Raw genomic sequence first — 26531 nt, forward strand, 5'->3', positions numbered from 1 at the left:
TTTTAACTTGAAGCCCTTGCTTTGGGTCCTACACTCCAGAGCAGGAGAAAAAATGTTTGCTTCCTCTTCCCTGTGACAGCCCTTAAGATATTTGAAGATGGCTATCATATCTCCTCTCAGCCTCCTCTTTTCCAGGCTAAACATACACAGCTCCTTCAACTGTTCCTCGTAAGGCTTAGTTTCCAGACCCTTCATCACCTTCTTTGCCCTTCTCTGCACATGTTCCAATTTCCAATCCTTCTTAAATTGCGGTGCCCAGCACAGTATTCCAGGTGTTTTCTGACCAAGGCAGAATAGAGCGGGACTATTTAAAAAGCAGACATCACCTTGCCAACAAAGGTCCGTAAAGTTAAAGCTATGGTTTTCCCAGTAGTGGTGTATGGAAGTGAGAGCTGGACCATAAAGAAGGCTGATCACCGAAGAATTGATGCTTTTGAATTATGGTGCTGGAGGAGACTCTTGAGAGTCCCATGGACTGCAAGAAGATCAAACCTCTCCATTCTGAAGGAAATCAGCCCTGAGTGCTCACTGGAAGGACAGATCCTGAAGCTGAGGCTCCAATCCTTTGGCCACCTCATGAGAAGAGAAGACTCCCTGGAAAAGACCCTGATGTTGGCACAAGGAGAAGGGGACGACAGAGGACGAGATGGTTGGACAGTGTTCTCGAAGCGACCAGCATGAGTTTGTCCAAACTGCGGGAAGCAGTGGAAGACAGGAGTGCCTGACGTGCTCTGGTCCATGGGGTCATGAAGAGTCGGACACGACTAAACGACTAAACAACAACATTACTTCCCTTGATCTGGACACTATACTTCTGTCAATGCTGTCTAGAAAAAAGTATTGAAGTTTTTTTTACTTCTTTTTTTTACTGCGGCATCACAGCTTACATTTAAGGAACATTAAATGTGCATTTAAAAGCACACAACTCCCTCTTCCAAAATAAAGAAAATCCTGGGCTTTCTATAGCTTTGCCCCCTCGCAGAGCTACAATTCTCAGCACCCTTAACGAACTACAGTTCCCAGGATTCTTTGCGGGGAAGTCATGCACTTTAAATGCTCCCTCTCTGCCGTCCAACCTTGCTTAACTCATGATTGGTCAGTATTTCCATCCCGCCCTCCACATCCCGCCCTCCTACCTCTTATTGGCTGAGCCGTGGTATGTTCCGGGGTACTGATTGGTTATACTCTTTACGCCTCGGGAAAGACGCCGCCAAGGCCGCGGAGCTTCGTGTGTCGCCTCATAAAGCCCCGAAAGGAGAATAGGAGGGATTTTTTCTCGTGTACGAGATGGAGCTAACCTACCAAACGTTGAAATCTACTTATCAGGCCAGAGAGGCGGTGAGTGGAAGAGTAGGCGTCGTTGTGTTTCGCTTCGCCCCGTTACTATGGTAACCCCCCCCCAGCGCTTTGTCTCTGCGCATGCGTCAGGTGAACTGGAACGCGCACGCGCAGTAACGCTGCCCCGGGATGGATGGTTTCTTGAATTTCAAGAGAAAGTAAAAGTTTTTGGGTGTTGGCAATATTGACGTTTAAGCAGCCTGAATAATACAGACACACACACACAAACAAACTTATAATTATTCAAGCTGTTTAAATGTATATATAAATGTATAAAATCTTTAAACCGTCCTAGGATCTTCAGATGAAGGGTTATTAATTTATATTAATAATAATAATAATAATATCAACGTTAATGGGAGGAGAAAAAGTGATGATGAAATAGGAGTGGTTTTAATAAATGGTATTCTGCTTTTCCAATGGCAAATGCTGAGCTCAAAGCAGCTCTCAATAATCGAAATAACATCATTTCTGCATTCTTGCAAGGTGGGGAGGCCAAGCCAGGAGGGTCTTTCCTAGGGGACGTTGCTGTAAGAACATAAGAAAATAAGAAGAGCCCAGGTGGATCAGGCTAGGGGCCCAACTTAGTCTAAGATCTTGTTCTTGTAGCAGCCGACTGGATGCCTTTGGGAAACCAGCAAAAACCAGTTGCACATGAGCAACTCTCCCCATCCTATGGTCCCCAGCAACTGGTATTCAGAAGCATTGCTGCCTCCCAATTGTGAAGGGCAGAATGTGTAGCCATTGTGGCTTGTAGCTATCAATAGCCCTCTCTTCCATGGATTTGTCTTGTCTTCTTAAAGCCATCCAAGTTGGTGGCTGTTGCTGCCTCTGTAGGAATGAGTTCCATAATTTAATGTACTGTGTGAAAAAACTATTTCATTAATCTTTCTTTAATCTTCCAACATTCAGCTTAATCGTATGTCTGTGGCAGAGTGCATGCTTCATTAAATCTTTCGCTTTACTGATTCACACTCCTGTCTTTCAGGGTAAAATCTATAGGAACATAAGAAGCTGCCTTACACTGAGTGAGACCGTTGACGCACCTAGTTCAGTATTGTTTACTCTGGCTGACTGTGGCTCACCAGGATTTCAGACAGGGTCATAGCTGTCAACTTTTCCCTTTCCTTGCGAGGAATCCTATTTGGAATAAGGGAATTTCCCTTAAAAAAAGGAAAACGTTTACAGCTATGGACAAGGTTCCCTCCCAGTCCTACCTAGAGTTGCGGGGATTGAATCTGGGGCCTTGTGCATGCAAAGCAGATGTCCTGCCAGTGCGTTATTACCTTTTGTTATGTACTGAAGTTCTCACCCTGGGCCAGCAGGGGGATACTGTAGATAGTTATGCAAATGAAGGATCGAAAGTGACGTTCAGTGATTTTGCTCGGTGTTTCAGCTCAGTGATTCAGCTCTGCCCAGAGGGTGGCTGCATATGGCTGTGCTCTGTTGTCAATCCATCCCATCCTCGTCGCCAGTGTTACATTGTGGGTGAACATATCAGATGACACAGCGATTCTTCAAACAGCTCTTGTTTATTCACAGAACTGAAGGGTTCAGTCAGCCTGCTTATATAGAACTCCAGTACAATGTTACTGTAACAACTTTCTAAAACTATCCAATCACTGAATGTCACTTTCGATCCTTCATTTGCATAACTATCTACAGTATCCCCCTGCTGGCCCAGGGTGAGAACTTCAGCACATAACACCTTTCCCTAAGCAGCAACGCAGGAAGCTCCCTTATAGTGAATTGGATCGTTGGTCCAATTATCTAATTCATTGTCAACACTGGCTGGCAGCAGTTCTCCGGGGTTTTGGGCAGGTTTCACTCACAGCTGTACCTGGAGATGCCATTGGAAATTGAACCTGGGGTGTTCTGCATGCAGAGCAGATGCTCTGCCATTGAGCTACAGCTCCCCCCCCCCCAAGAAAATCCCGGTGACTTGTAATATCAGTAACAAAATAAGAATTGGCGTCTGTCTGTCTCAAGAGACAACGGAGTGTGCCTCCAGGGTTAAAGCCAAACCACTGCGTTAGCAGCCCCAAAGGGACCTCTCCAGGACATAAGCCTGGACAGTGTGGCTGGAGGTCCTGGGCTGCCCAGACAACAAGACATCCCTCTCAGGCTCAATGAAGTGGGCCAAAGAAAAGCAGAGCACCACCTTGGTTGCAGGAGTTGCTGAAAGGAGGTGTTAACAGGCATATAAGGCGCCATCCAACCGTCTCAGGGACTCAGCTTCAGATTTGTGTAGGGTTTACTCCTTAGCCTTTTCTTCTCCCAAAGATGTCCCACAAGGCAGTGGAGGTTTAGGATCAGAGTTTTCCTTCTTCAAGGTGAGCCACCTTCCCAGGTTGAGGAGCCCCTTCTGCCCCTCACTTCCCTCTACAGCACGTGCAGAAACCACCTTCTTGACCATTGGACCTACTATTGGTCTCATCCGCTTGATCCGCCGTAGCCTGTCTTCACATGCACAGGAAGTCCCTAACTCACCAAGGGTTTAAGACCCATCAGCTGCCCTTGTTAGTTTCTGTTTGCCACTGAGCAGTGCTTTGGAGTCACAAGACTCTGTTTACATTCCACACATTCCAGAGACAGTCCAGGCTGTTGGAAGTCTCACAGGAGACGGATGTGGATGTGACGTACTGGTTTCCTGTTCCTTTGTTGTTCAGTTGCTCTCTGCTTTCATAGAGAGAGGCTGTTTCTTTTCTGTCTGCGTAGCGAGAAATAAAACTCTTTAGCCATGTAGCCATAAATCTTATCACTTCCGCGTGCTGCTTTGATTCTCTGCTGGATGGGAATGTGCCTGAGGCCTCATCAAAGGCTCAGGTTCTTAATCACGTCGGGAGGCGATTCCGAAGGACTCAGCTGGAGGAAAATGAACTTTTATCAGCTTGGTCAAGCGGAGATCCCGACAGCCCTCACCTGGTTATCCTACCACACAGCAGGACAACATCTCAGCCATGCTAATCTGGCCATTCCTCTCATTGCTGGGATCTGGTGCCCTTTCCCTGTTCTGAGCACAATGGGCCTTGCTTATCATAGCCTCCCTGTTTGCTGCCTTATTCCCAGAGGCACCCAAGGGAGAGCATTACATAACACGGCAAGGAAACTTTCCATGGCTGGACGTTGCCAGGATTCACCCTCCCTTTAAACCCCCCTCTCTGCCCAAGCCAGCAGGTATAAGCAGCCTGTTCCTGAGAGTGGTTGTCGGGTGTCCTTGCCTTAGGCCAAGATTCAGCACATTGCTAGTTAGGGACTCCACTCCCGATTTGTGTAGGGTTTACTACTCATTCTTTTCTTCTCACAAAGCTATCCCACAAGGTAGTGGAGGATTAGGATCAGATATTTCCTTTTCCTAGATGAGCTACATTCCCCGGTTGAGGAGACCCTTCTGCCTCTCACTTTCCTCTATAGCACACGCAGAAACCGCCTTCTTGACAACTGGGTGCACTATTGGCCCCGTCCACTCAGTCTGCCGGAGCCTGTCTTTAGGGGAAGTCCCTAACTCACCAAGGGTTTGAGACCCATAGGCTATGCTCACCTGGTTTAGCTGGTATCAGAAAGGTATTAAAACAGAATCTGAGTTGACATAGATGTAGTAATACTTGCTCACAGAGAAGGACAAAAATTGTATTCATGGCATGTCTAAAAACTGCAAAAAAGAGATTTGGGGCAGGGAACTCTCCCCCCCCTCCAGTTCTGCAACCACAGAGCCACAACTGAAAAGGCCATGTCCCTGATAGCTTAGCCAGTTGTGGGTTGGGCTGAAATGACTTGGTTTTAAGCAGCGTCATTTGTTAACTGGAATTCTTCAGTGAGACATTTGTGGCAAAGTTTCCTTGAAAGGTAGCTTACCACCCTTACCCCGCTACTGACCTGTCCCTGCTACAGAGACCTGTTGGGGAGCGGAGGTGTTCAAGGGCCTGGGATCACTCTTGTTTTTCACAAGTAGATGTTGAGGCTCAATGGCTGACTTGAGCTTTATGTGAACCGACTGCTAGCTCTACAGATTGCCAACATGCTGCATGTTTGCCCATTCCCCCTAGTGAAATTAGTTCTCTTGTAGCCAGTATGATAGGTTGTGCTGTGTGCTTGGTTATGTGCTGTGTATGTGTATGGTGCCCAGAACGTTTCTCTCCTGTTTGCAGATAGCCCCCCCCCCCCCCCAAGTTGGCAACATCAGTGCCTAGACTCTAGAACATGCCTTGGAACCTTTTGCATTGTTTTCAGCAGATGAAATTACAGTATGTGAAAATAGTTCTTTGAAGTTCATTAAATATGAAAATCGCTGGCTTCCCTTATCCCCAGTCCCCAATCAGCTAGGAAATGACTAGAATCCCCCTGCCCACATTATCTGACATTGGTGACTAACCATATTGACTGGGTAGTGTGCAAAATCCCATTGAAGCAGTCAGTTTGTGTGCATTCCTCAGGACTACCTGTGATTGTACACAGTCTCTAGTAGATATGTGCATTCATGAGTCTGGTTGCATTGGCTCAGACTTAAATGCATGATGAAATTGAGAGCAAGAGAAAATGCACTGTGTCTAAGAGAAAGAAACTAATGTGCGGTTTGGATGCACAAGTAGAAGTGTGGACCTTAAAATAAGCAAAGTTTTCCCGCCTGCTTTGAGTAAAAGACAGGTTGGCCAACTTTTAGGACCTATTCATCCAAAATGTAGGTGAATATTAACACATCACTGTATGGTTAATGCATGTGATGCTATTTTCTTTTGGATTGGCTAATCAGATGTTTAATGGGATGCCAGAGCCCTGTTTAAAGATGGGAAGGCAGCACCAAATTCTCCAAGGGCCATGATAAATGCAGAACAAAGCAGGTTGATCATCACAACTTCATCTCATTTAAAATAAGCAGAGCGCCATCAGCATCTTCTAAAAGAAAAAAAAAAAGAACCTTGAGGAATTATCTGATCGTAATATTAAAACTTTGATTGCATGCTAATTCATCTTTTGGCAGCTGCAGCAAAAACTATGTGTGGCATTTTAAGAAATGAATAATGTACTCTGTAAGCATTGAAGCTAATTAGGGAAGCACTTTTAGCATTTAAAACTAGCTCCTGTTTAAGTGCCTTAAGCTTTTATTAATTGTATGGACCAAAAACCCTTTATAGTAATTGAAAATTTAATTACACCCATTTTTTTGTTCTAGGAATGGGAGCTTATTAAACTTTAAACACTTAAACATCTATTGAAATACCAATGGCTGTAAAGATGGTGGCATTCTACATACCAATTAAAGAAGCGAGCGTAAATCACTATAAACCTAAACTGAATTTTAAGTAATGTTTTGCTCGTTAAGTGCTTCTATTCTTTCACACATGTACAACATCTACCACTTCTGTGGTAACCATTGGCAGTGTCTGTCTTTGGCAGGTCTACGTTAGCACTGGTCTTTTAAAAAAGAAACACCTTAAATATTGTTCTTGGTGTTATGCTCCTGTCCCAGTGCTTGATGACAGCAGCTCTTATATGAGAGTAAAGAAGAGAACTTTATTCACGGTACAGGCTCAGCAGCGATAAGTGGGTCCAAGGTACACAAACATGGCAAGAGATGCAGGGCCAGACAGAAGCAACACAGATATCCCAACAATTGCCATGCCCACCCTGCAAAGCTTTTAAAGATGAGGCAGAGTGAGCTCACTCGATAGACTCTCTCGCCTTACGGATCTGCTGTGCTTCAAATGTGCATCCGATCTCTACTACAGACAGAGGGGGCACCTGGGTCTTGGCAACGAGGCTGTATCCTGCCCCTCAGACTCCAGCTGCCTTCTCCTGCTCAATTCTTCCCCCATTCCTGACGTGACTTTGCAGGAGGGGGAATCAAGAGAGTTGGCAGAGCTGCTTCTCCCCAACATCTGGTGTCATGAAGGTCAGAGCTCCATTTTCCATTCCTTGCAGCCAGCCTCCCACTTCTTCTTCTTCTTCTTCTTCTTCTTCTTCTTCTTCTTCTTCTTCTTCTTCTTCTCCTCCTCCTCCTCCTCCTCCTCCTCCTCCTCCTCCTCCCTCCTCCTCCCTCCTCCTCTATTTGGGACTGCAAAACTATCCTGATGTAAGTGAGTGGCCCATGACACTCAGAATAATTAATAGGAATTGTGCAGATCACGTATGGAAAAGATCTGGGCTACAAAGCAGGCTGTGTGTTTCCTTAAATGGGGAGTAGCTGCCCCTTCTTTATCTCAAAATCCTAGGAGTGCAACTTTATATATTTGATTCTATTTATGGGTCACTTCCTATAACATACCCCCAAGTGATTTCACGATAAAAACGTTGGCGATAAAAGCAATTAAATGTAAAAGCTATTTAAAAGATTGGGTCGTATCCAAAGCTGCTGTTCCTCTAATGCAGCAGACCTCTGCTTGTGCAACGGAGCTTTTCTGTCCTCTCCTCTGCCCTGCAGCCTCCTTTATATATCCTCAGCATCTGCTGCCTCTGTACACCCTCAACACCTGGAGCAGATTTTGAGGGTGCACACAGGGGGAAGAGAGGAAGGAGAGTCCCACTGCATGAGTGGAACTGTGCGCATTCATGCACAGATGGAATGGGCAGCCTCCTTGAAGGGCAGGTGATTCTGTTACATCCTTTTCTTTCTTTCTTTCTTTCTTTCTTTCTTTCTTTCTTTCTTTCTTTTTGCACTTTCCCCCATTTTATTTCTTTGTTTTGTAGCACAAGAAATTATATTTCTGTGCTGCTTTTCATTCGCACGCATTCGCAAAGCGGCTTACAAACAATCAATAACAATGACATGATAGAACATCACAAATGCAACATGAAGCAGACAACGTAAATCTTATGTACAGGATTAGTCTCCATGTGGATGAGCCTCAGTGCTGGGAGAACGGCGGAGTTTTGCTTCCCTTTCAAAGCATCTCCACTTATCCCTACATTCCAAGCAGAGATCTTTGTTTAAAAAGAAATTCTTAGTCGGTTAAGTAGAACCACAACCAACAACTGGAATACCTGAGGATGCTGTTTTCAACAAGAAAAAAAAGGAAAGGAGCAGAAGTGAAAACCAGACCTGAAGTCCTATCCTCTGTTCTGAAAACCCAGGTCCTTAATTCCAGATGGTTGGAGTGGGTGTTGTGTTGCATCCTTTTCTGTGGCTGGGTGCTTTGAGCTCCTGGTACCTTATTTCTTTATTGCTAGCCATTTTTTGCAGCACACTAGTGAGCTTTCCTAGCATAGTTTCGGAACTACCGTATTACTCACATTTCATAAAGTACAAGAAAAATACTCATTTTGAAAAATGCACAAACAGAAAAATAACTTTCTGTCCTGGGCCACCAGATGGCTCTCTGGTTCCTCTGGAAAAGCCAGATTCCAGTAGATGAGCTAATGATTATTTAAAAAAATGATGAACAGTTTTCACTGTCAAATAGCGGCCGACACTTGCTTCATGTAGACTATAATGACTGTAAATCTTGCACTTTTGCAGTAGAATCCTACACACGTTTGCTCGCTTAATGGGCTTACTCCCAAGTAGTGGTGTATAGGACTGCAACCTAACTTTGTGTGTAAAAAGGTAAAGGGACCCCTGACAAATAAGGTCCAGGTGCGGACGACTCTGGGGTTGCGGCGCTCATCTTGCTTTATTGGCTGAGGGAGCCGGCGTACAGCTTCCAGGTCATGTGGCCAGCATGACTAAGCCGCTTCTGGCGAACCAGAGCAGCGCACGGAAATGCCGTTTACCTTCCCGCCGGAGCGGTACCTATTTATCTACTTGCACTTTGACGTGCTTTCGAACTGCCAGGTTGGCAGGAGCAGGGACCGAGCAACGGGAGCTCACCCTGTCGCGGGGATTCGAACCGCCGACCTTCCGATTGGCAAGTCCTAGGCTCTGTGGTTTAACCCACAGCGCCACCCGCATCAATTGTAAATGGGAGCTGCATGTGTAAAACTGGTGGGATGTGTCCTTGAACTCTGATAATGTCTCTTCCTTGCCTGGATGGAAGATGGAGAGGGTTGTGTGAGTATGGGCAGGAAGAAGTCTACTGTACAAATGTTAAATTTGCATCCATTGCCCCACCTGCCATAGTTGCCCAGCAAAGAATGTGTCCGTCAGGCTAAAAAAAATTATCCATTGCTGCTTCAGAGTCTCATAAGCTGCATGGACACATGAAAGAGCCCTGGTTCCAGGAAACTTTGATGAAAGATTCAGTGATGGCTATACTTCGCTGGAAACCACAGGAGGGGAGAGTTGCTCTTGTGCTCAGGTCTTTCTTGCAGGTTTCCAACAGGAATCTGATTGGCCACTGTGAGAACTGGATGCTGGGCCAGATGGAAGACTGGCTGCATCCAGTAGGTTCTTCTTATGTTCTTTCTCAACAGCCATAGACTTCTACAAGAGGATCATATTCTAAAACTTTCTCTTTTATATGCAGGAAGAGATGCGATCAGAAGCCCGTCGGAAAAACCTCCTCATTCTGATTTTACATTATTTAATGGATGAAGGGTATGTTTTCTTTTGCTTACTAGCAAATATTCATGTCGTTTTTTTGTTTTTTTACTGATCTGTTTTTCTTGTTCAATTAAAATAAAATAGGTTAGCAAAGATATAACCCTAGATAATTGCAAACGTTGTTTCCTTTCGGGCTGTGTAGTAAAACTTGTAGAGTTCTACTGGGCTTTCTTCCAGGTATACTATAGGCTGGCAGCCTCTGTAAATTTGTGTCCTAGAGAAAGACTTAATACAGTGGTGCCCCGCAAGACGAATGCCTCGCAAGACGGAAAACCCGCTAGACGAAAGGGTTTTCCGTTTTTCGATGCGCTTCGCAGGACGAATTTCCCTATGGGCTTGCTTCGCAAGACGAAAATGTCTTGCGAGTCTTAAGATTTTTTTTCGCTTTCCCCCCCTTTTTCTAAGCCGCTAAGCCGCTAATAGCCTTTTAGCAGCTAAGCCGCTAAGCCTTTAATAGCCGCTAAACCGCTAATAGCGCTAATCCGCTAAGCCGCTAATAGGGTTGCTTCGCAAGACGAAAAAACCGCTAGACGAAGACACTTGCGGAACGGATTAATTTCGTCTTGCGAGGCACCACTGTATTTGAAAGCTGTTCTGCTTAGTCAGCTGGAAGGGATTCCTACACTCCACAGGCAAACGACCTAATTACATGCTTTGTTTGGCTGGCCTGTTGAACCTGTCACCACAGTGATGGGTTGTTAAAATGTGGGAGATGATTTTCCAGCAACAGGTACAGTGGTACCTCGGGTTACAGACGCTTCAGGTTACAGGCTCCGCTAACCCAGAAATAGTACCTCGGGTTAAGAACTTTGCTTCAGGATGAGAACAGAAATCGTGCTCCAGTGGCGCAGTGGCAGTGGGAAGCCCCATTAGCTAAAGTGGTACCTCAGGTTAAGAACAGTTTCAGGTTAAGAACGGACCTCCAGAACGAATTAAGTTCTTAACCTGAGGTACCACTGTATTCATAAGCATTGTTTCCTCCAACTGTGTGGCGGCAGAGCATAGCCATCATGGTTAACAGCCATTGATAGCCCTGTCCTCCTTGAATTTGTCTAATCCTCTTCTTAAGCCATCTAGGTTGGTGTCCGTCACTGCCTCCAGTGGAAGTGAGTTTTTTTTTAAGGTTTCAATTTTTTAAAACGTTTTTTTATATGCTGGAGGTCTCCCAGAATGGCTGGGGCAACCCAGTCGGATGGGCGAGGTACAAATAATACATTATTATTATTATTATTATTATTTATTATTATTATTATTATTATAGAATGAGTAATACTGCTGCTTGAAAATATAACTCTCAGGGAAGGAGTGTTTGCCATGTGATGAGAGGTTTGGATGACTGCTATCACATGATGACTGTCATTGAAAGGACCTTGTGTTCCATAAGAACATATATACAGTGGTACCTCGGGTTAAGTACTTAATTCGTTCCGGAGGTCCGTTCTTAACCTGAAACTGTTCTTAACCTGAAGCACCACTTTAGCTAATGGGGCCTCCCGCTGCTGCCGCGCCGCTGGAGCACAATTTCTGTTCTCATCCTGAAGCAAAGTTATTAACCCGAGGTACTATTTCTGGGTTAGCGGAGTCTGTAACCTGAAGCGTTTGTAACCCAAGGTACCACTGTATAGCTAATAAATATTTCAAATGCCAGTGTCAGGATGGGGTGGAAAGCAGGAGCCAAGGGGTCCATGGTCCTTGTGGGCACTATTTTGGTAACTCCAGGAATAGGCTATGATGCCATCAGTTGGAGGTGCACACGAAATAGTGGCTATTGGATAGAGCTGTTTGTCCAGTGGCAGCTTGGGGGTTGGATCCACTTGGAAAGACCAACATCAGAGTGGTGGTGATGATGATGATGTACTTAACAGTTTCAGTGATGATGCAATGATCCTGGTCCTGTTTTATGTTGCCATTCTCCCTTCCCGCCTCTTTTTGTATAAAACGTTTTGGTTTTTCCCCCTACAATGTTATAACAATTGAATAAACTGAACCCCCAAATCTGTAATTCCCAGTTATGTCGATGCTGCAAACGCACTGGAGCAAGAAACGAAGCTGGGCTTGCGGCGCTTTGAAGTTTGCGACAATGTTGACCTTGAGACAATTTTGATGGAATACGAAAGCTACTACTATGTCAAATTCCAGAAGTACCCAAAGATTACCAAAAAAGCCTTAGACACCAGTATGTGGCTAATTTCCAGAATAAATGTGTGTGGGGGTTTTTTCCTTTACAGATTTAAAATTCAGATTTTCTTATTACCACTAGTGTTTGAAATTTTATTTAACACCGTGCTGGTGTGTTGGTAGCATTCCTCCTCGTTTTACCCTTATAACAGGCCTGTGAGGTAGGTTAAACTGAGAGAATGTGACTGGCTCCAAATCACCCCAGTGAACTTTACGGCTGAGTAGGGATTTGAACTCCCAGACCCCAGTCTGACACTCAACCACTGTGCCACACTGGCTTTCTGAAGCTGGTTTCTGTGCTGGATTTCTGGTTTCACTTGCTGGATTGAGAGCTGTGGGTGCAAACTGGATGCAAATTGGAATGGTGATAACCGCTCTCCATTCTGCATTAAAGGTGCTGACCTTTAAAGCCCTAAACAGCCTCGGTCCAGTATACCTGAAGGAGCATCTCTACCCCCATCATTCAGCCCAGACACTGAGGTCCAGCTCCGAGGGCCTTCTGGCGGTTCCCTCACTGCGAGAAGTGAGGTTACAGGGAACCAGGCAGAGGGCCTTCTCGGTAATGGGATGGAATTTATGTACGCAATTCACTGCCCGGGAAGTTGTCCTGTCCAAACCTTTCTGAAATGAAGGGATGCTTTGCAAGGGTCCTACCAGGCACTTGGGTTTCCTTTTGTTTCAGTGGGGTTTGAGCAGAACCTCCCAGTCAATTGTGGTCCGTGTTGTTGCATGCATGTTTAAAACATTTGGCTATAGGGAAGAACAACTTTTTAAAATATATATAGTAATATTATATTAAAAGAATTTCAGTTATAGAAAATAAAGCAATGAAAAGTGCTAAAGTACAATAAAAAGATATAATACAACACAGTAACTATAATCAGTTACATCTCCATTATTATATGGATATATGAATAATATTATTTTCCTAATATATATTTGATTCTTAGTAACCGACTGTATTCTGTAGAAACTCATTCCAGGTGTCAATATAGTTATCCAAACAAAGTCTACATCTGTAAGCAATCCTTTCATATGATGTGGGTGTTTTTGTGTCATCAACCATTGATTAAAGGGGATCATGTATTTACTCTTCCAGTTTATCAATACCAGTCTCTTGTAGAATCCATTTTCGTTGTCCAGTTGTCAGCTTCCATTATAAGGAAGAACAACTTGTGTCAGAGCAAAGAGTAGATCACTGTGCAGGGCAAGCTTCAGCGTGCTTAAATTTGTGGCTGGATTGTGGCCCTCGACTATATACATTACTTTATTTAAAAGAAAGGCAAGGTCTCTCTCTCTTCTCTTTCCCCCCCAACAAACAGCAGACAACAAATCAAGAACTGGAGGAAAACAAAAAAGGTAAGAGAAATGGCTGCCATGTGGACACAGTTGGTAGTAAAAAAGATTTTCCGTAGCCATGCAGCCACAACATTATTTATTCCTGATGGTTGCATTCCAGGAGTGGGCGGGGCCATACCTAAAGTGGGTGGTGCCAAACACAAAATCTCACCTCTTTGGCATAGAGCACACCCTTGGCAGAGGCACACACAGTCATAGCGCCAACACACACACACACACACACACACACACACACACAACTCCTGCTTAAACCACATCACAAAATGTGTTGCACTGAGGATGGAAAGAGCCCATCCCAGTTTGTCAGGTTCTCCCATGTACTGGACAGGGGTCAGGAAACTTTTTCAGCAGGGGGCTGGTCCACTGTCCCTCAGACCTTGTGGGGGGCAGGACTATATTTTGGAAAAAAAAGAACGAATTCCTATGCCCCACAAATAACCCAGAGATGCATTTTGAATACAGTGGACGCTTGGGTTGCGAACGTGATCCGTGCGGGATGCACGTTCGCAACTTGCAACATTCGCAATCTGCGTCTGCGCATGCGCGGGTTGCAATTCGGCACTTCTGCACATGCGCAAAGCACGATTTAGCGCTTCTGCGCATGTGCAACCGCCAAAACCTGGAAGTAACCCGTTCCGGTACTTCTGGGTTTCGGCGGTCCACAACTAAAAAAAACGCAACCTGAAGCGGCTGTAACCCGAGGTATGACTGTAAAAGCACAATTTCTCCTCATGTAAAAACACCAGGCAGGCCCCACAAATAACCCAGAGATGCATTTTTAATAAAAGCACACATTTTACTCATGTAAAAACACGCTGATTCCCGGACCGTCTGTGGGCCGGATTTAGAAGGCGATTGGGCCGGATCCGGCCCCCGGGCCTTAGTTTGCCTACCCATGTACTGGAGGGTGGGTGCCCAGGAAGAGGGTGGAGCTTGAGCTGGGATAGGGGGTGTGGCCTGCCAGGAGTGCCAGGAGCTAGGTGGGGAAAACCCATCTTTACCTTAGTCCTTCGCCATATCAAGACAGGTTGTAAACCTGACACTTCCTGAAAGCCTTTCTTTTTTGTTGTTGTTGTTATTCTAGGGCAACAAGCAGCACATGTCGGAATCTTCCTAAGATTCTCCCAGCAAGTCAGAGGCCAGTTTCGAAAAGTATTTCTCGTAGGACGGTCGAGCCAAAACATTCCAGCAAGGATAGTCCTAAAGAGGTTGAGATTCCTTTTTTCTTTCCTCCTCCCACCCCCGTTTTGTAAATTTGGGGAATGCAGTGTGCTTAGCAATAGGATACAGCAACTGGTAGATTACTGGGGCTGCTTAAACCTCTATAGGAGGTTTTGTGTAAAAGTATCGGGGAGGTAGAAGGATAATTAAAACTTTGGACGTCCTGGGACAACCACAGACTGAAATCTGCTTAATAGACATTCTGTCTCCCCAGCAAACTTTGGGAACAAGTACTGGAAGGATGGCAACAGCTTTGTAGACAGATAATTGTCTGTCTCCTCACCAAATTACAACCCCCCAAGCTTATTGGGTGTAAGCATCTCAAATAATCAACTGGATAACTGGAGTAAGATTAGAATGGATGCCTTAAATATGTTGCTGGATTGTATACAAGATATGCCATAACAAAGGAAGTGAAAACTTGATTATTTATCTCTTAATTGCAGCAAGGGTTGTTCTTGCCCAATATTGGAAAAGCTCTGTTGTCCCATCTGTTAGGAAATGGTTATTTAAATCATTAGAAATGGCTCATATGAGTAAGCTAAAAGAGATGGTGTATACAAATGAAATGGACAAGCTGTATACACAGTGTTTTCTAAATGGCAGCTTTTCGTTCTTTATTGAAAAAAACAATTATGGATTAGGGAGTCTTGATATATTTTCATTTACAGAGAGAGTGAGACTATGTGTATATATTTGCATAATTAGAAAGGAGGGGAAACAATTCCTCAGATTCTTTGGGGATTGCCATTACAGTTAAACTAGACTATAACCAATATGTGTTTCTACTATAGATATACTCTCTGTATTCCAAAACTATTCTGAGAGTGTTGGTTAACCTGGCTTGGATGAAAAGAGAGAGAAAAGTGTATGGAGCTGGAGCTGTTTCAAGCGTTACTGCAGCCAAACTTGTATCTGTGGGAATAATGGCTGGTTTGCACGTCACATTAAACCATAGTTTAAAACAAACCATGGTTCAGTGTGCTGACCCACATTGCCCAAAAGGTTCCCCTGCCTTTGCTGCTTCCACGCCACAGGCAAAACAAGCCAGAGTGATTATTTTCAGCTGGCTCCTCCCTGCTCTTCAGGGGTGTCTTACTGCTGCTTTTTCTCATTTCCTGCACTGTGCTCAACAGGAAGCAAAGGCAGAGATCAGCCCTGTTGTATACTTGCAGCAGCCATCATGGATGTTACAAACCCCAATAGAACACATTGGTTGCACTGGGGATGCCAAGCACAGAGAATTGTGGGAGTTTCTCAAACATGCCTGCTTGGAAACCCCTTGTAATTTCATTTTTTAAAAAAATAATCTTTATTAATTTAAATTATAGTACACACTTATACAAAGAATTTACAATCTCATACTACAAAAAGAAAATTAAAGAAAAAAGAATTAAGAAAAAAGAAAAGAAGAAAATACAGAAAAAAGAACGAAGATAAAGCAAATTTACGTACATAAAAAAACCCTTAATCTCCCTAATTAATACTTAATTGAACACTTAAATAAAAAAAGACTTCTGACACGAGTCTTGCAATCATTCTCATTGTACTGTTTATACTGTCGTTTCCCCCCTGCAGTTTTATATTCTTTAGTATTGTTCCCGTCTACTCCACAAACGGTTTTTGTTGTGTCACTCAAGTTCTGCTAATATGCTGTGATTGGTACAATATGATCTTATATAGTCCTTAAATGTTCTCCATTCTCCAAATATTTTCTGGTTCAATACTCCTCTAACTCTTCCCGTCAGTTTTGCTAGTTGTAAATATTCTAACATGAGTATCTGCCAGTCTGTAATTGTCGGTATTGTTTCGTTTTTCCACTTCCTCGCCACAAGAATTCTTGCTGCTGTGGTGGCATACATGAACAGTGGTCTTACGTCTTTTTTAATTTCTAATGGTAAAATGCCTAAAAGAAAGATCTCTGGGTTTTTTTTATAGGTAAATCTGAATAATTTCTTAAATTCATTATATCTATTATCCCAGAATTCCCTAATGTTTGCAGAAGTCCACCAAATGTGGTAGTATGACCCCACGTCTATTTTACATCTCCAACAAATCGGTAACCCTCCTTGATACATTTTCGCTAGTTTCAAGGGAGTATGATGCCATCTATATAACATCTTCAGGATGTTCTCCCTAAGGTTATAGCATGCTCTTGTAATTTCAAAATTGGTCTGTGTTTGTGTTTGTTTTCTGTAGGAGAGTGAAGATGCTTTTGCCCGGGTGCCATCTGAGTTTGGTTTAAACGTGTCCGCAATCCAGAAAGGAAGTGGAGAAGGCGCTCATCCTAGGAGGGTTAGTCAGAAGCCTAACAGCATGCATGGATTGTTATTATAAAAGTGTTTGGGTGTCTGAAGGTGGAAACTTATGGATGTCTTGCAGCAGCCTTCCCTAAATTGGTGCTCCACAGATGGTTTGAGGCAGCCCCACCTCCACCCGTTGTTCCAGTGGCTTCCCTACTGGTCTGGCTTCTTACATTTTGGTTCCCTGTCCAACATCTCTTGTTGGTTGTTGATCTCTGGCAGGCTAGAGACAAAGGTGAGAGCTGCTTCCTAGTTCTGCTGGATATCTCAGTGGCCTTTGATACAATCGACCATAACATCCTTCTGGACCGTCTAGAGGGGCTGGGAGCTGGGGGCACTGTTATACAGTGGTTCCGCTCCTTCCTCCTGGGCTGTGTTCAGAAAGTGGTAATGGGGGATGAGACCCCTGGGCCCTCACTTGTGGGGTGCCTCAGGGTTCCATCCTCTCCCCCATGCTTTTTAACATCTATATGAAGCCGCTGGGAGAGATCATCAGGGGGTTTGGACTGGGTGTCCATCAATATGCAGATGATACCCAGCTCTACCTCTCTTTCAAATCAGAACAAGTGAAGGCGGTAAAGGTCCTGTGTGAGTGCCTGGAGGCGGTTGGAGGATGGATGGCAGCTAATGGATTGAGGTTGAATCCTGACAAGACAGAAGTACTGTTTTGGGGGTACAGGGGGCGGGCTGGTGTGGAGGACTCCCTGGTCCTGCATGGGGTAACTGTGCCCCTGAAGGACCAGGTGCGCAGTCTGGGAGTCATTTTGGACTCACAGCTGTCCATGGAGGCGCAGGTCAATTCTGTGTTCAGGGCGGCTGTCTACCAGCTCCACCTGGTACACAGGCTGAGACCCTACCTGCCCGCAGACTGTCTCGCCAGAGTGGTGCATGCTCTAGTTATCTCTCGCTTGGACTACTGCAATGCGCTCTACGTGGGGCTACCTTTGAAAGTGACCCAGAAACTACAACTAATCCAGAATGCGGCAGCTAGACTGGTGACTGGGACTGGCCACCGGGACCACATAACGCCGGTCCTGAGAGATCTGCATTGGCTCCCAGTATGTTTCCAAGCACAATTCAAAGTGCTGGTGCTGACCTTTAAAGCCCTAAACAGCCTTGGCCCAGTATACCTGAAGGAGCGTCTCCACTCCCATCGTTCTGCCCAGACACTGAGGTCCAGCTCCGAGGGCCTTCTGGTGCTTCCCTCACAGCGACAAGCGAAGTTACAGGGAACCAGGCAGAGGGCCTTCTTGGTAGTGGCACCTGCCCTTTGGAACACCCTCCCATCAGATGTCAAAGAGATAAACAACTACCTGACATTCAGAAGACATCTTCAGGCAGCCCTGTTCAGGGAAGTTTTTAATGTATGACATATTAGTGTATTTTTGGTCTTTGTGGAAGCTGCCCAGAGTGGCTGGGGAAGCCCAGCCAGATGGGCGGGGTACAAATAATAAATAATAATAATAATAATAATAATAATTATTATTATTATTGTGTTCCAGGCTGAAGACCTGCCATGGGCTTCAGGGTCCGGTAAACACTATTTGTTTCTCTTGTAGGGCCAAATCATTGATTTTCGTGGGATGATTCAGGATGCGATCAAAGGAGCATCAAATGAAATTGCCGTGAACAGCCTTAACTGCAATCCAGATCCTTCAGTGAGTGGTGTTCTTTCCACCTAGTAAAATAAAAGTTGAGAAGTAATAAGCGTCATACGTGTGGAGGAAAAACTTAAACACCTTGCAGAGTCCCCCAAAATAGACCAAAGGCAATAGTACTTCATCCAGCAGAGCTTTTACTGGTGCTGAAGGCAAATGAGCATAACGGTCACGAATCCAAATGCAATCAGGAATGGCACAGTCCATAAGAAATCCAGTTGCAGCACTTAAAATAAAACTTAACAAGAACTTATAATAAGTCTAAAACCTTAACACTAAGCATACTATGTACAGAACAGCACACAGAACAAAAGAGAATCAGAAAGAAAGTGAGACCCCGGCTCCTTCTGGCCAATATTTATAATCAGCATGACCTTGCAGAATAGAGATAAGAGAACCAGTGCAAACCAGCTGTACTCAGCTTCCAGAAGGTATAACCCAAACAATCCTTCTGCCTGCTTCTCTCACACAGAGAAGCTTTTACTAGCTTCTAGAATCCTCTTGTATTAATCAGAATAGAAAAGATCTCTGCACATCAGATCCATACTTTCTGCACTAAGAAATGCAAACTGACAACAAGTACCTGGTAAATCCAACGGGGAAGAAAAGTCTTTTGGAGTGGCCTTTGGACTTGCATGTATCATCCTCTCTCCTCTCCTTGACATGCATAGATGGTGACGTCCAAACTGGAAGTTCTTTTGGCTGTTGAAACACAATAGCACCTTAGATCCTGGATAGGATGTAGTATCTCCTCCTGTCCACATAGCCACAGTACCTCCCAATTTGGACTTTACCTTGTATATTTGGTGGAGGAATTGTGTGGGGAGAGCGTGAGGACTAGAAAACGCTGCATATGCACAGGGATAGAGCTGGGGCTGGGGAAGACAGCTTGAACTGGACTTAATATGAAAAAAAACCTATTCCAAAAATGGCGTTGCATATTTAAAACTTTCACATACCTAATTTAAAGTTTTGCAGCCCCTCAAAATAACCAAGACAATTTTTTTTTGCATGCTATATATCAGGCAGGGACGTGGATAGCGCCGTGGTCTAAACCACAGAGCGTAGGACTTGCCGATCAGAAGGTTGACGGTTCGAATCCCCGTGACGGGGTGAGCGCCTGTGAACCTAGCAGTTTGAAAGCACGTCAAAATGCAACTAGATAAATAGGTACCGCTCCGGCGGAAAGGTAAATGGTGTTTCTGTGCGCTGCTCTGGTTCTCCAGAAGTGGCTTAGTCATGCTGGCCACATGACGCGGAAGCTGTACGCCGGCTCCCTCGGCCAATAAAGTGAGATGAGCGCCGCAACCCCAGAGTCGGCCATGACTGGACCTAATAGTCAGGGGTCCCTTTACCTTTTTATTTATCAGGCACGTCCAACTTCTAAGAGACGGCGATCTACTCACAGTATAAAAAGACCAGCTGTGATCTACCCATTGTCATTGCCAGGAGTTGTTGAGCTTTTTTAAGGGGAGGGTTGACCAAAGTTATTGAGCTTTTCTTGGGGCGGGGGGGGGGGGTCGACCAAATTTATTGATGTTGTTGTTGTACTTCATGCCACGATCAACTTGGGACACCCTCGTGATTGACCTATTTGACATGCCTGCTATACTGTATATAGATTGCATGTGCATGTGTCTTTTTTGTAGGAACGGTTATTAAAACCCCTGGGCGCCTTTATTGGGATGACTGGTGAAATGAGAGAACTTGCGACGGTTGTGAGCAGGGTAAGACCGAACCTTGTTTCCTTTCAGTCCTGGGGTATATGCTGAGCCTAGTTGGTCAAGGAATTAACCCTCCGCTTTTCCGCATTTCCGTACCCAACATCAGAATGGAGAAACAGGAGGAGAGTCTATGAATAACCACATTCTGGACACAGCCCTGCAGGAGAGTCCCCTGTGGAAGCCCCAACCTTCACTCTTCTAGCACAGCTTCCACCCGCTGCAGTGGGGTCCATGCAAGAGAGTTCACTGCTGGGTGATGCTCTCTGTGTATGCACAGGAGGCGAGATAGATAAGATAAAACTTTATTCGCATTTGTGGGTGTTGCTGTTGATAAAACGGATCGAAAGATTAGAAGGCTGCATAGTATCAGGCCAAGTCATTAAAGTAAATCAGAGCTTGGTGGGGCTGGTTGTCAATGGTTTGCTGTAGTGGCATTTGGTGGACGTAGTCTGCCTCCATCCCCAGTTCCTCAGGAGGAACAAAGAACATAACAATTGTTTTGGTGGAGAAGACCATGTTCCACCTAGTCCAACAGTGGCCAGCCACATAGCTCTGGAAACCAGACTAAGAGGTCATTCCCTCTTGTTTCTCCTTCGTAGGAAGATAGGAAGCTGCTTTGTCCTGAGTCGAACCACTGGTTCATCTAGCACATCCTTCCTCAAATTCAGCCCTCCAGATGTTTTTTGGCCTACAAACTCCCATGATCCTCAGCTAGCAGGACGAGTGGTCAGGGATGATGGGAGAGAGAAAAAACTTTATTCGCATTAGCCAATGGCCATAGCAACAGTAAAACATTACAGTATACGCAGAAAAGGAAATTTGATATAACAGCACAATTTAAAGTACTGAATCAGCCATCAGTTAGTGGCCCTTATTCTGATTGCCCCTGCTATGAACCTAGCCACCTTTGCTGTTATCTGCTCATTTTGATCTGATAGAAGAAAGGACATTGTGGCAGTGGTTGAGCGCCCTGGGATGGTTAGTACGAGTGGGGTGATGATTTCGTTCCTCAGGTCTTTGTAGAGAGTACAGGACAGGAGGACGTGTGCCGCTGTTTTGGTGCTACCATCTCCACAGGGGCAAAGACGTTTCTCAGGCGGGATCTTTTGGAATCGACCCTCAAGTACCCCAGATGGCAAAACATCCAGTCTTGCAAGGCACAGGAGGCGAGGCTTGATGCTCTGTGGAAGGCGTGGGGAACCCATTTCAGATTGAGGGCTTCGTTCACATCTGGGCAGCTTTCTGGGGCTGGGGTGGGGCCAGAGGTGAAAATGGGCGAAGCAACAAGTGAAAATTTTAACTTTCTACAGCAAACTTGTTCAAGCATCCACTCCTCAACGTGTTTCTTCTGATGCACAGCAAGGAGCTGCTGGGAGGGGTGGCAGGGAAGAGCAGACCTTTACATGTACAGTGGTACCTTGGTTCTCAAACGTAATCCGTTCCGGAAGTCAGTTCCAAAACCAAAGCATTCCAAAACCAAGGCACTTACATAGAACATAATGCAAAATGGATTAATCCGTTCCAGACTTTTGAAAACAAAACAGCAATTTAACATGGATTTTACTATCTAACGAGACCATTAATCCATAAAATGAAAGCAATAATCAGTGTACTGTACTATAAAATAAATAGGAAAGTATTGTAGATGATTAAAATTAAAATATTTTTCCCCCTTACCTGCACTGATGATAGTCATTGTTTGGATGGGGGGCTTTTATCCATTTCTGCAGTCAGTCAGTCAATGAATCAATCAATCAATCAATCAGTCAGTCAGTCAATCAGTAGCTGAACTGGGTTCCACACTGTAGCCCTAAGCCTAGTTGCTCCGCAGGAACAGTCAATTTCAGTGGGATTGTCTCCTAAGCGATCATGTTCAGAATTTTTAGTCCTCCATTGCAATAACAATTTTGTGCTTCTTCCCTCTCCCAGTGTTTCTCAGGCTTGGGTCCCCAGCTGTGTTTGGACTACAACTCTCATCATCCCTGACCACTGGCCCTGCTTAGCGAGGGATGATGGGAGTTGTAGTCCAACAACAGGCTGGGGACCGACCGAGAAACACTGCAAAGCAACCTGTCTCTTTCTGTGTCACTGTTTTGTTTTTATGCCCTGGCATAACGGAGCTTATTTTGCTGCACCGATGTTTCCCTGACTGTACAGGGGAGCCGGAGCCCTGCCTTTAAGAAGACCAAACAATGTCTTGCAGGATATCTACCTCCACAACCCGAATGTAAAGTGGGGCGATATCATTGGTCTCGATGCAGCCAAGCGGTTGGTCAAGGAAGCTGTTGTGTACCCAATCAGGGTAAGGGAACCTGTTTTGAAAGCTTCTTTCTCTCTGGATTGGCACTCCTGATCTTGAAAGTGTCAACTTCTCAGCAGTGTTCGAAACTCCCATTGTTCTAGGCACATGTTGGGACGGGGAATTTCATGAGTGCGAGCAGTTTATGAGCTCTGGGCGCAGTACTGTGCCTAAGATTTCAGATTAAAACTGCAGATGGGATGGGAAGGGAAGGGAAGGAGGAGCTTTTTTCTGCCTCCCCACTTCCAGCTACTCTTTTAAGACTGGAGAAGAGACCCTCTTAAAAATATGAGGCGGGGTGGGCAGGGGAAGGACTAGACCAGGGGTCAGCAGCCTTTTTCAGCTGTGGGCCAGTCCACCGTCCTTCAGACCATGTGGAGGGCTGGACTATATTTTTTTGGGGGGGGGGGGAATGAATGAATTCCTATGCCCCACAAATAACCCAGAGATGCATTTTAAATAAAAGCACACATTCTACTCATGTAAAAACACGCTGATTCCCGGACCATCCGCGGGCTGGATTGAGAAGGCGATTGGGCCGCATCCGGCCCACTGGCCTTAGGTTGCCTACCCCTGGACTAGACCATGTTAAAAATGAACATAATATTTTAGCTCAAGTTTATTCTTTTTCAGCTTTGTATTCTTGTTATAAAAAAAGCACAACAACATTCTGTTGTTGCGCCCATAACCTAGGTTTAAGGTGCCATTTAGCTCCTAGCTTTCATATCTCAGTTTCTAGCACTGATTTTTCAGAGTTACACATGGAGTTCAGTTGCAAACTGCCCCCTAATTCATGTGGTCTAAGTTGCAAAATCAACTAATAATAATAATAATGATTTATTATTTATTATTTATACGCTGTCCATCTGGCTGGGTTTTCCCAGCCACCCTGGGCGGCTTCCAACTGAATATTAAAAACAATACAGCATAAGACATTAAAAACTTCCCTAAACAGGGCTGCCTTCAGTTGTCTTTTAAAAGTAAAATAGTTGTTTATTGCCTTGACATCTGATGGGAGGGTGTTCCACAGGGCAGGTGCCACTACTGAGAAGGCCCTCTGCCTGGTTCCCTGTAACTTCGCTTCTCGCAGTGAGAGAACCGCCAGAAGGCCCTTGGATCTGGACCTCAGTGTCCGGGCTTGATGATGGGGGTGGAGACGCTCCTTCAGGTATAAAGGACTGAGGCCGTTTAGGGCTTTAAAGGTCAGCACCAACACTTTGAATTGTGCTAGGAAACGTACTGGGAGCCAATGAAGGTCTTTCAGGACCGGTTATATGGTCTTGGTGGCCACTCCCAGTCACCAGTCTAGCTGCTGCATTTTGGATTAATTGCAGAATGGGATGGTGGTCATTTGGGTGCTCAAAAGTGTTGCAGAAATTGCAGTTTGACTCCCGAAAATTATTATTATTATTTAATTCTGATATTGTTTTTCTCTGCTTAGTATCCACAACTGTTTACTGGCATCCTCTCTCCATGGAAAGGACTATTGCTCTACGGGCCCCCAGGTACTGTCTACATAACTACAGTTTACGAATGAACTCCCACATTCCCTTACACCACAGCTTGAGAGACCTTTTTGTGCATCCCCTTCTCTTGGGGTAAACACCTTTCTTACTCCTGGCTGAAGGCGGACATAACGTTTTTCGATATTGCTCACATCCACGGTGTGGACCTGGCCGCATAAATACTCTTGCAGCCTTGCATATCCTGTGAGGTGAATGCAAGATCACCATCCATTTTTGACACTCTGGCATTCCCTCTTGCTGCAGAGTAGCTGTTCTCCATTTAAAAAGGAAAAGGTTTTAAAGAGACATGTCTCTATATGCTGCCTTTAACAAATAAAAACAACCACCACCTGTGAATCCCTTGCAAAACTCCTCCAAAGACTGAGAGTGTTTTTGACAGAATGGTTAACTAAACGACCACTGCATCTGTTCTGGGAGGATTTACCGTATTTTTCGCCCTATAGGACGCACTTTTTCCCCTCCAAAAATGAAGGGGAAATGTGTGTGCGTCCTATGGGGTGAATGCAGGCTTTCGCTGAAGCCTGGAGAGCGAGAGGGGTCGGTGCGCACCGACCCCTCTCGCTCTCCAGGCTTCAGGAAGCTATTCGCAAGCCTGCGGAGCCCGGCAGGAACTCCCGCGGGCTCCGAAGGCTTGCGGATAGCTTCCTGCAGCCCGAAGCCCGGGGTGCGCAGCGGGCTACAGCGCCGCGCTCCCCGGACTTCAGATAGCAGCAAGCTCCGGGAGCGATGGCGAGGTTGAGCGCAACCTTGCCATCGCTCCCGGACCCGTTCTGGGGGCTGGGGTCGGGGGAAGCTCAGGCGCTTCCCCCGCCCCCAGCCCAGCAAGCTCCAGGAGCGATGGAGAGGTTGAGCGCAACCTCGCCTTCGCTCCCGAACCCCCAGCCCTGAGGCTAAAAACAAAGCCAAGACAGCGAGTGGGATCCATCCCGCTCGCTGTCATGGCTTCTTTGCTCTTTGGGGCTTGGGGGGGAAATATTTTTTTCCCCTTTATTTCCCCCCCCCCAAAAAATAAGTGTGCCCTATAGGGCGAAAAATACGGTATTTTACGCAAGGAATGTAGGTATGTAGACTTAGCTGCTATATACAATCTCAATAATACCCTTTCTTCCTATCTCTAGTCGATCCATTCCTGGGAGAATATTATTTCTCCCAAACCCAAATGATAGTGTTAAGATAGAAAGACAAGGTTTTCTTCCCAGCTGACTTTTGCTTGAATGCTGGTCGAGTGATTGTTACGGAAACGTCACTTCCGATAAGTTATTTCGCTTTTTCAAACTCCTTTCAGATGGTTAATTGGGGATTTTTTAACAGAGGTATGCCTCTTTTGACCAAATATCTCAGGGGAATCATTTATTGTGGGGACAAAGGCTTGCACAGTTCCTCAGTGGGGAGAAATGTTGAGGAGCGCCTATGTCGAGACTGAGTGCTGACTTATTTTCCTGCACCTTGTAGGTACTGGGAAGACTTTGCTAGCCAAAGCTGTTGCCACTGAATGCAACACAACCTTCTTCAACATCTCGGCATCCACCATCGTCAGCAAATGGAGAGGGGATTCAGAAAAGCTTGTGAAAGTAAGAGTGCCTTCTGTTTTCCTCATGCCCTGGCAGAAATCCACAGTGTTTGGCAGAGAATCTTTGAGTGAGGTGGCCTAATGCAGGAATGGACCTATTCTTCCCTCTCCCCTCTTTTCTAGAAGCCCCATGGCCCAACTCTTGCTTTGTACCATTCAAACGTGAGTTCATTTTCTGGAACAGGGAAGGTGTAGCTAGCCTAATTTAAGTGATCCCGAGTCTTCAGTTTGTCTTAGGGATGCAAGAGTTTCCTTTCTAGATCAGGGCAAGGTCCACCTAGAGTCTAGACCTATATCTATATCTGTATCATCTAGATCAGGACGCGGTTGGCGCTGTGGTCTAAACCACTGAGCCTCTTGGGCTTGCCGATCAGAAGGTCGGTGATTCGAATCTCCGCGACGGGGTGAGCTCCCGTTGCTCTGTCCCAGCTCTTGCCAACATAGCAGTTCAAAAGCACGCCAGTGCGAGTAGATAAATAGGTACGGCTGTGGTGGGAAGGTAAATGGTGTTTCCATGCACTCTAGCTTCTGTCATGGTGTCCCGTTGCACCAGAAGTGGTTTAGTCATGCTGGCCACGAGCTGGAAAGCTATCTGTGGACAAAGCCTGCTCCCTTGGCCTGAAAGTGGAGATGAGTGCTGCACCCCATGGTCAAATTCGACTGGACTTAGCCGTCCAGGGGTCCTTTACCTTTTATCTATATTTTACCAAGATATCGATATTTTACCAAGATAACATATATTCAGTGCTATCAAAAAGAAAATGAAGGCAGAATTCTACAACCTTACATAAATTATAATAAAATTTCGTAGTGTTGCATAATTTTGCTAGTTATGGGGAGGGCAGTGACAAGGCAAAGAAGTACTTGAAATCCTACCCA

The 26531-nt window shown here is 45.3% G+C and overlaps 1 protein-coding gene across 3 annotated transcripts in view; it reads left to right on the forward strand.

Annotated features, from left to right (window-relative positions):
• Positions 1-1140: 1140 nt before the first annotated feature.
• KATNAL2 (katanin catalytic subunit A1 like 2) overlaps positions 1141-26531 on the forward strand; it is a 38400-nt gene continuing 13009 nt past the window's right edge. Inside the window, exons 1-11 of one of the 3 annotated variants that reach the window (XM_080973515.1) lie at positions 1141-1338; positions 9738-9808; positions 11824-11990; positions 13315-13351; positions 14436-14559; positions 16772-16867; positions 18435-18533; positions 20183-20260; positions 22461-22559; positions 23998-24061; positions 25535-25653. In XM_080973515.1, coding sequence (XP_080829641.1) covers positions 1288-1338; positions 9738-9808; positions 11824-11990; positions 13315-13351; positions 14436-14559; positions 16772-16867; positions 18435-18533; positions 20183-20260; positions 22461-22559; positions 23998-24061; positions 25535-25653 — 1005 coding nt within the window. In that variant the 5' untranslated portion in view covers positions 1141-1287. The remainder of the gene's footprint in view (positions 1339-9737; positions 9809-11823; positions 11991-13314; positions 13352-14435; positions 14560-16771; positions 16868-18434; positions 18534-20182; positions 20261-22460; positions 22560-23997; positions 24062-25534; positions 25654-26531) is intronic. The other 2 variants (XM_080973516.1, XM_080973517.1) reach the window with 2 other exon arrangements.

This window comes from Podarcis pityusensis, assembly GCF_964106645.2.
Source record: "Podarcis pityusensis genome assembly, chromosome: 11".
Taxonomy (NCBI): Eukaryota; Metazoa; Chordata; class Lepidosauria; order Squamata; family Lacertidae; genus Podarcis; species Podarcis pityusensis.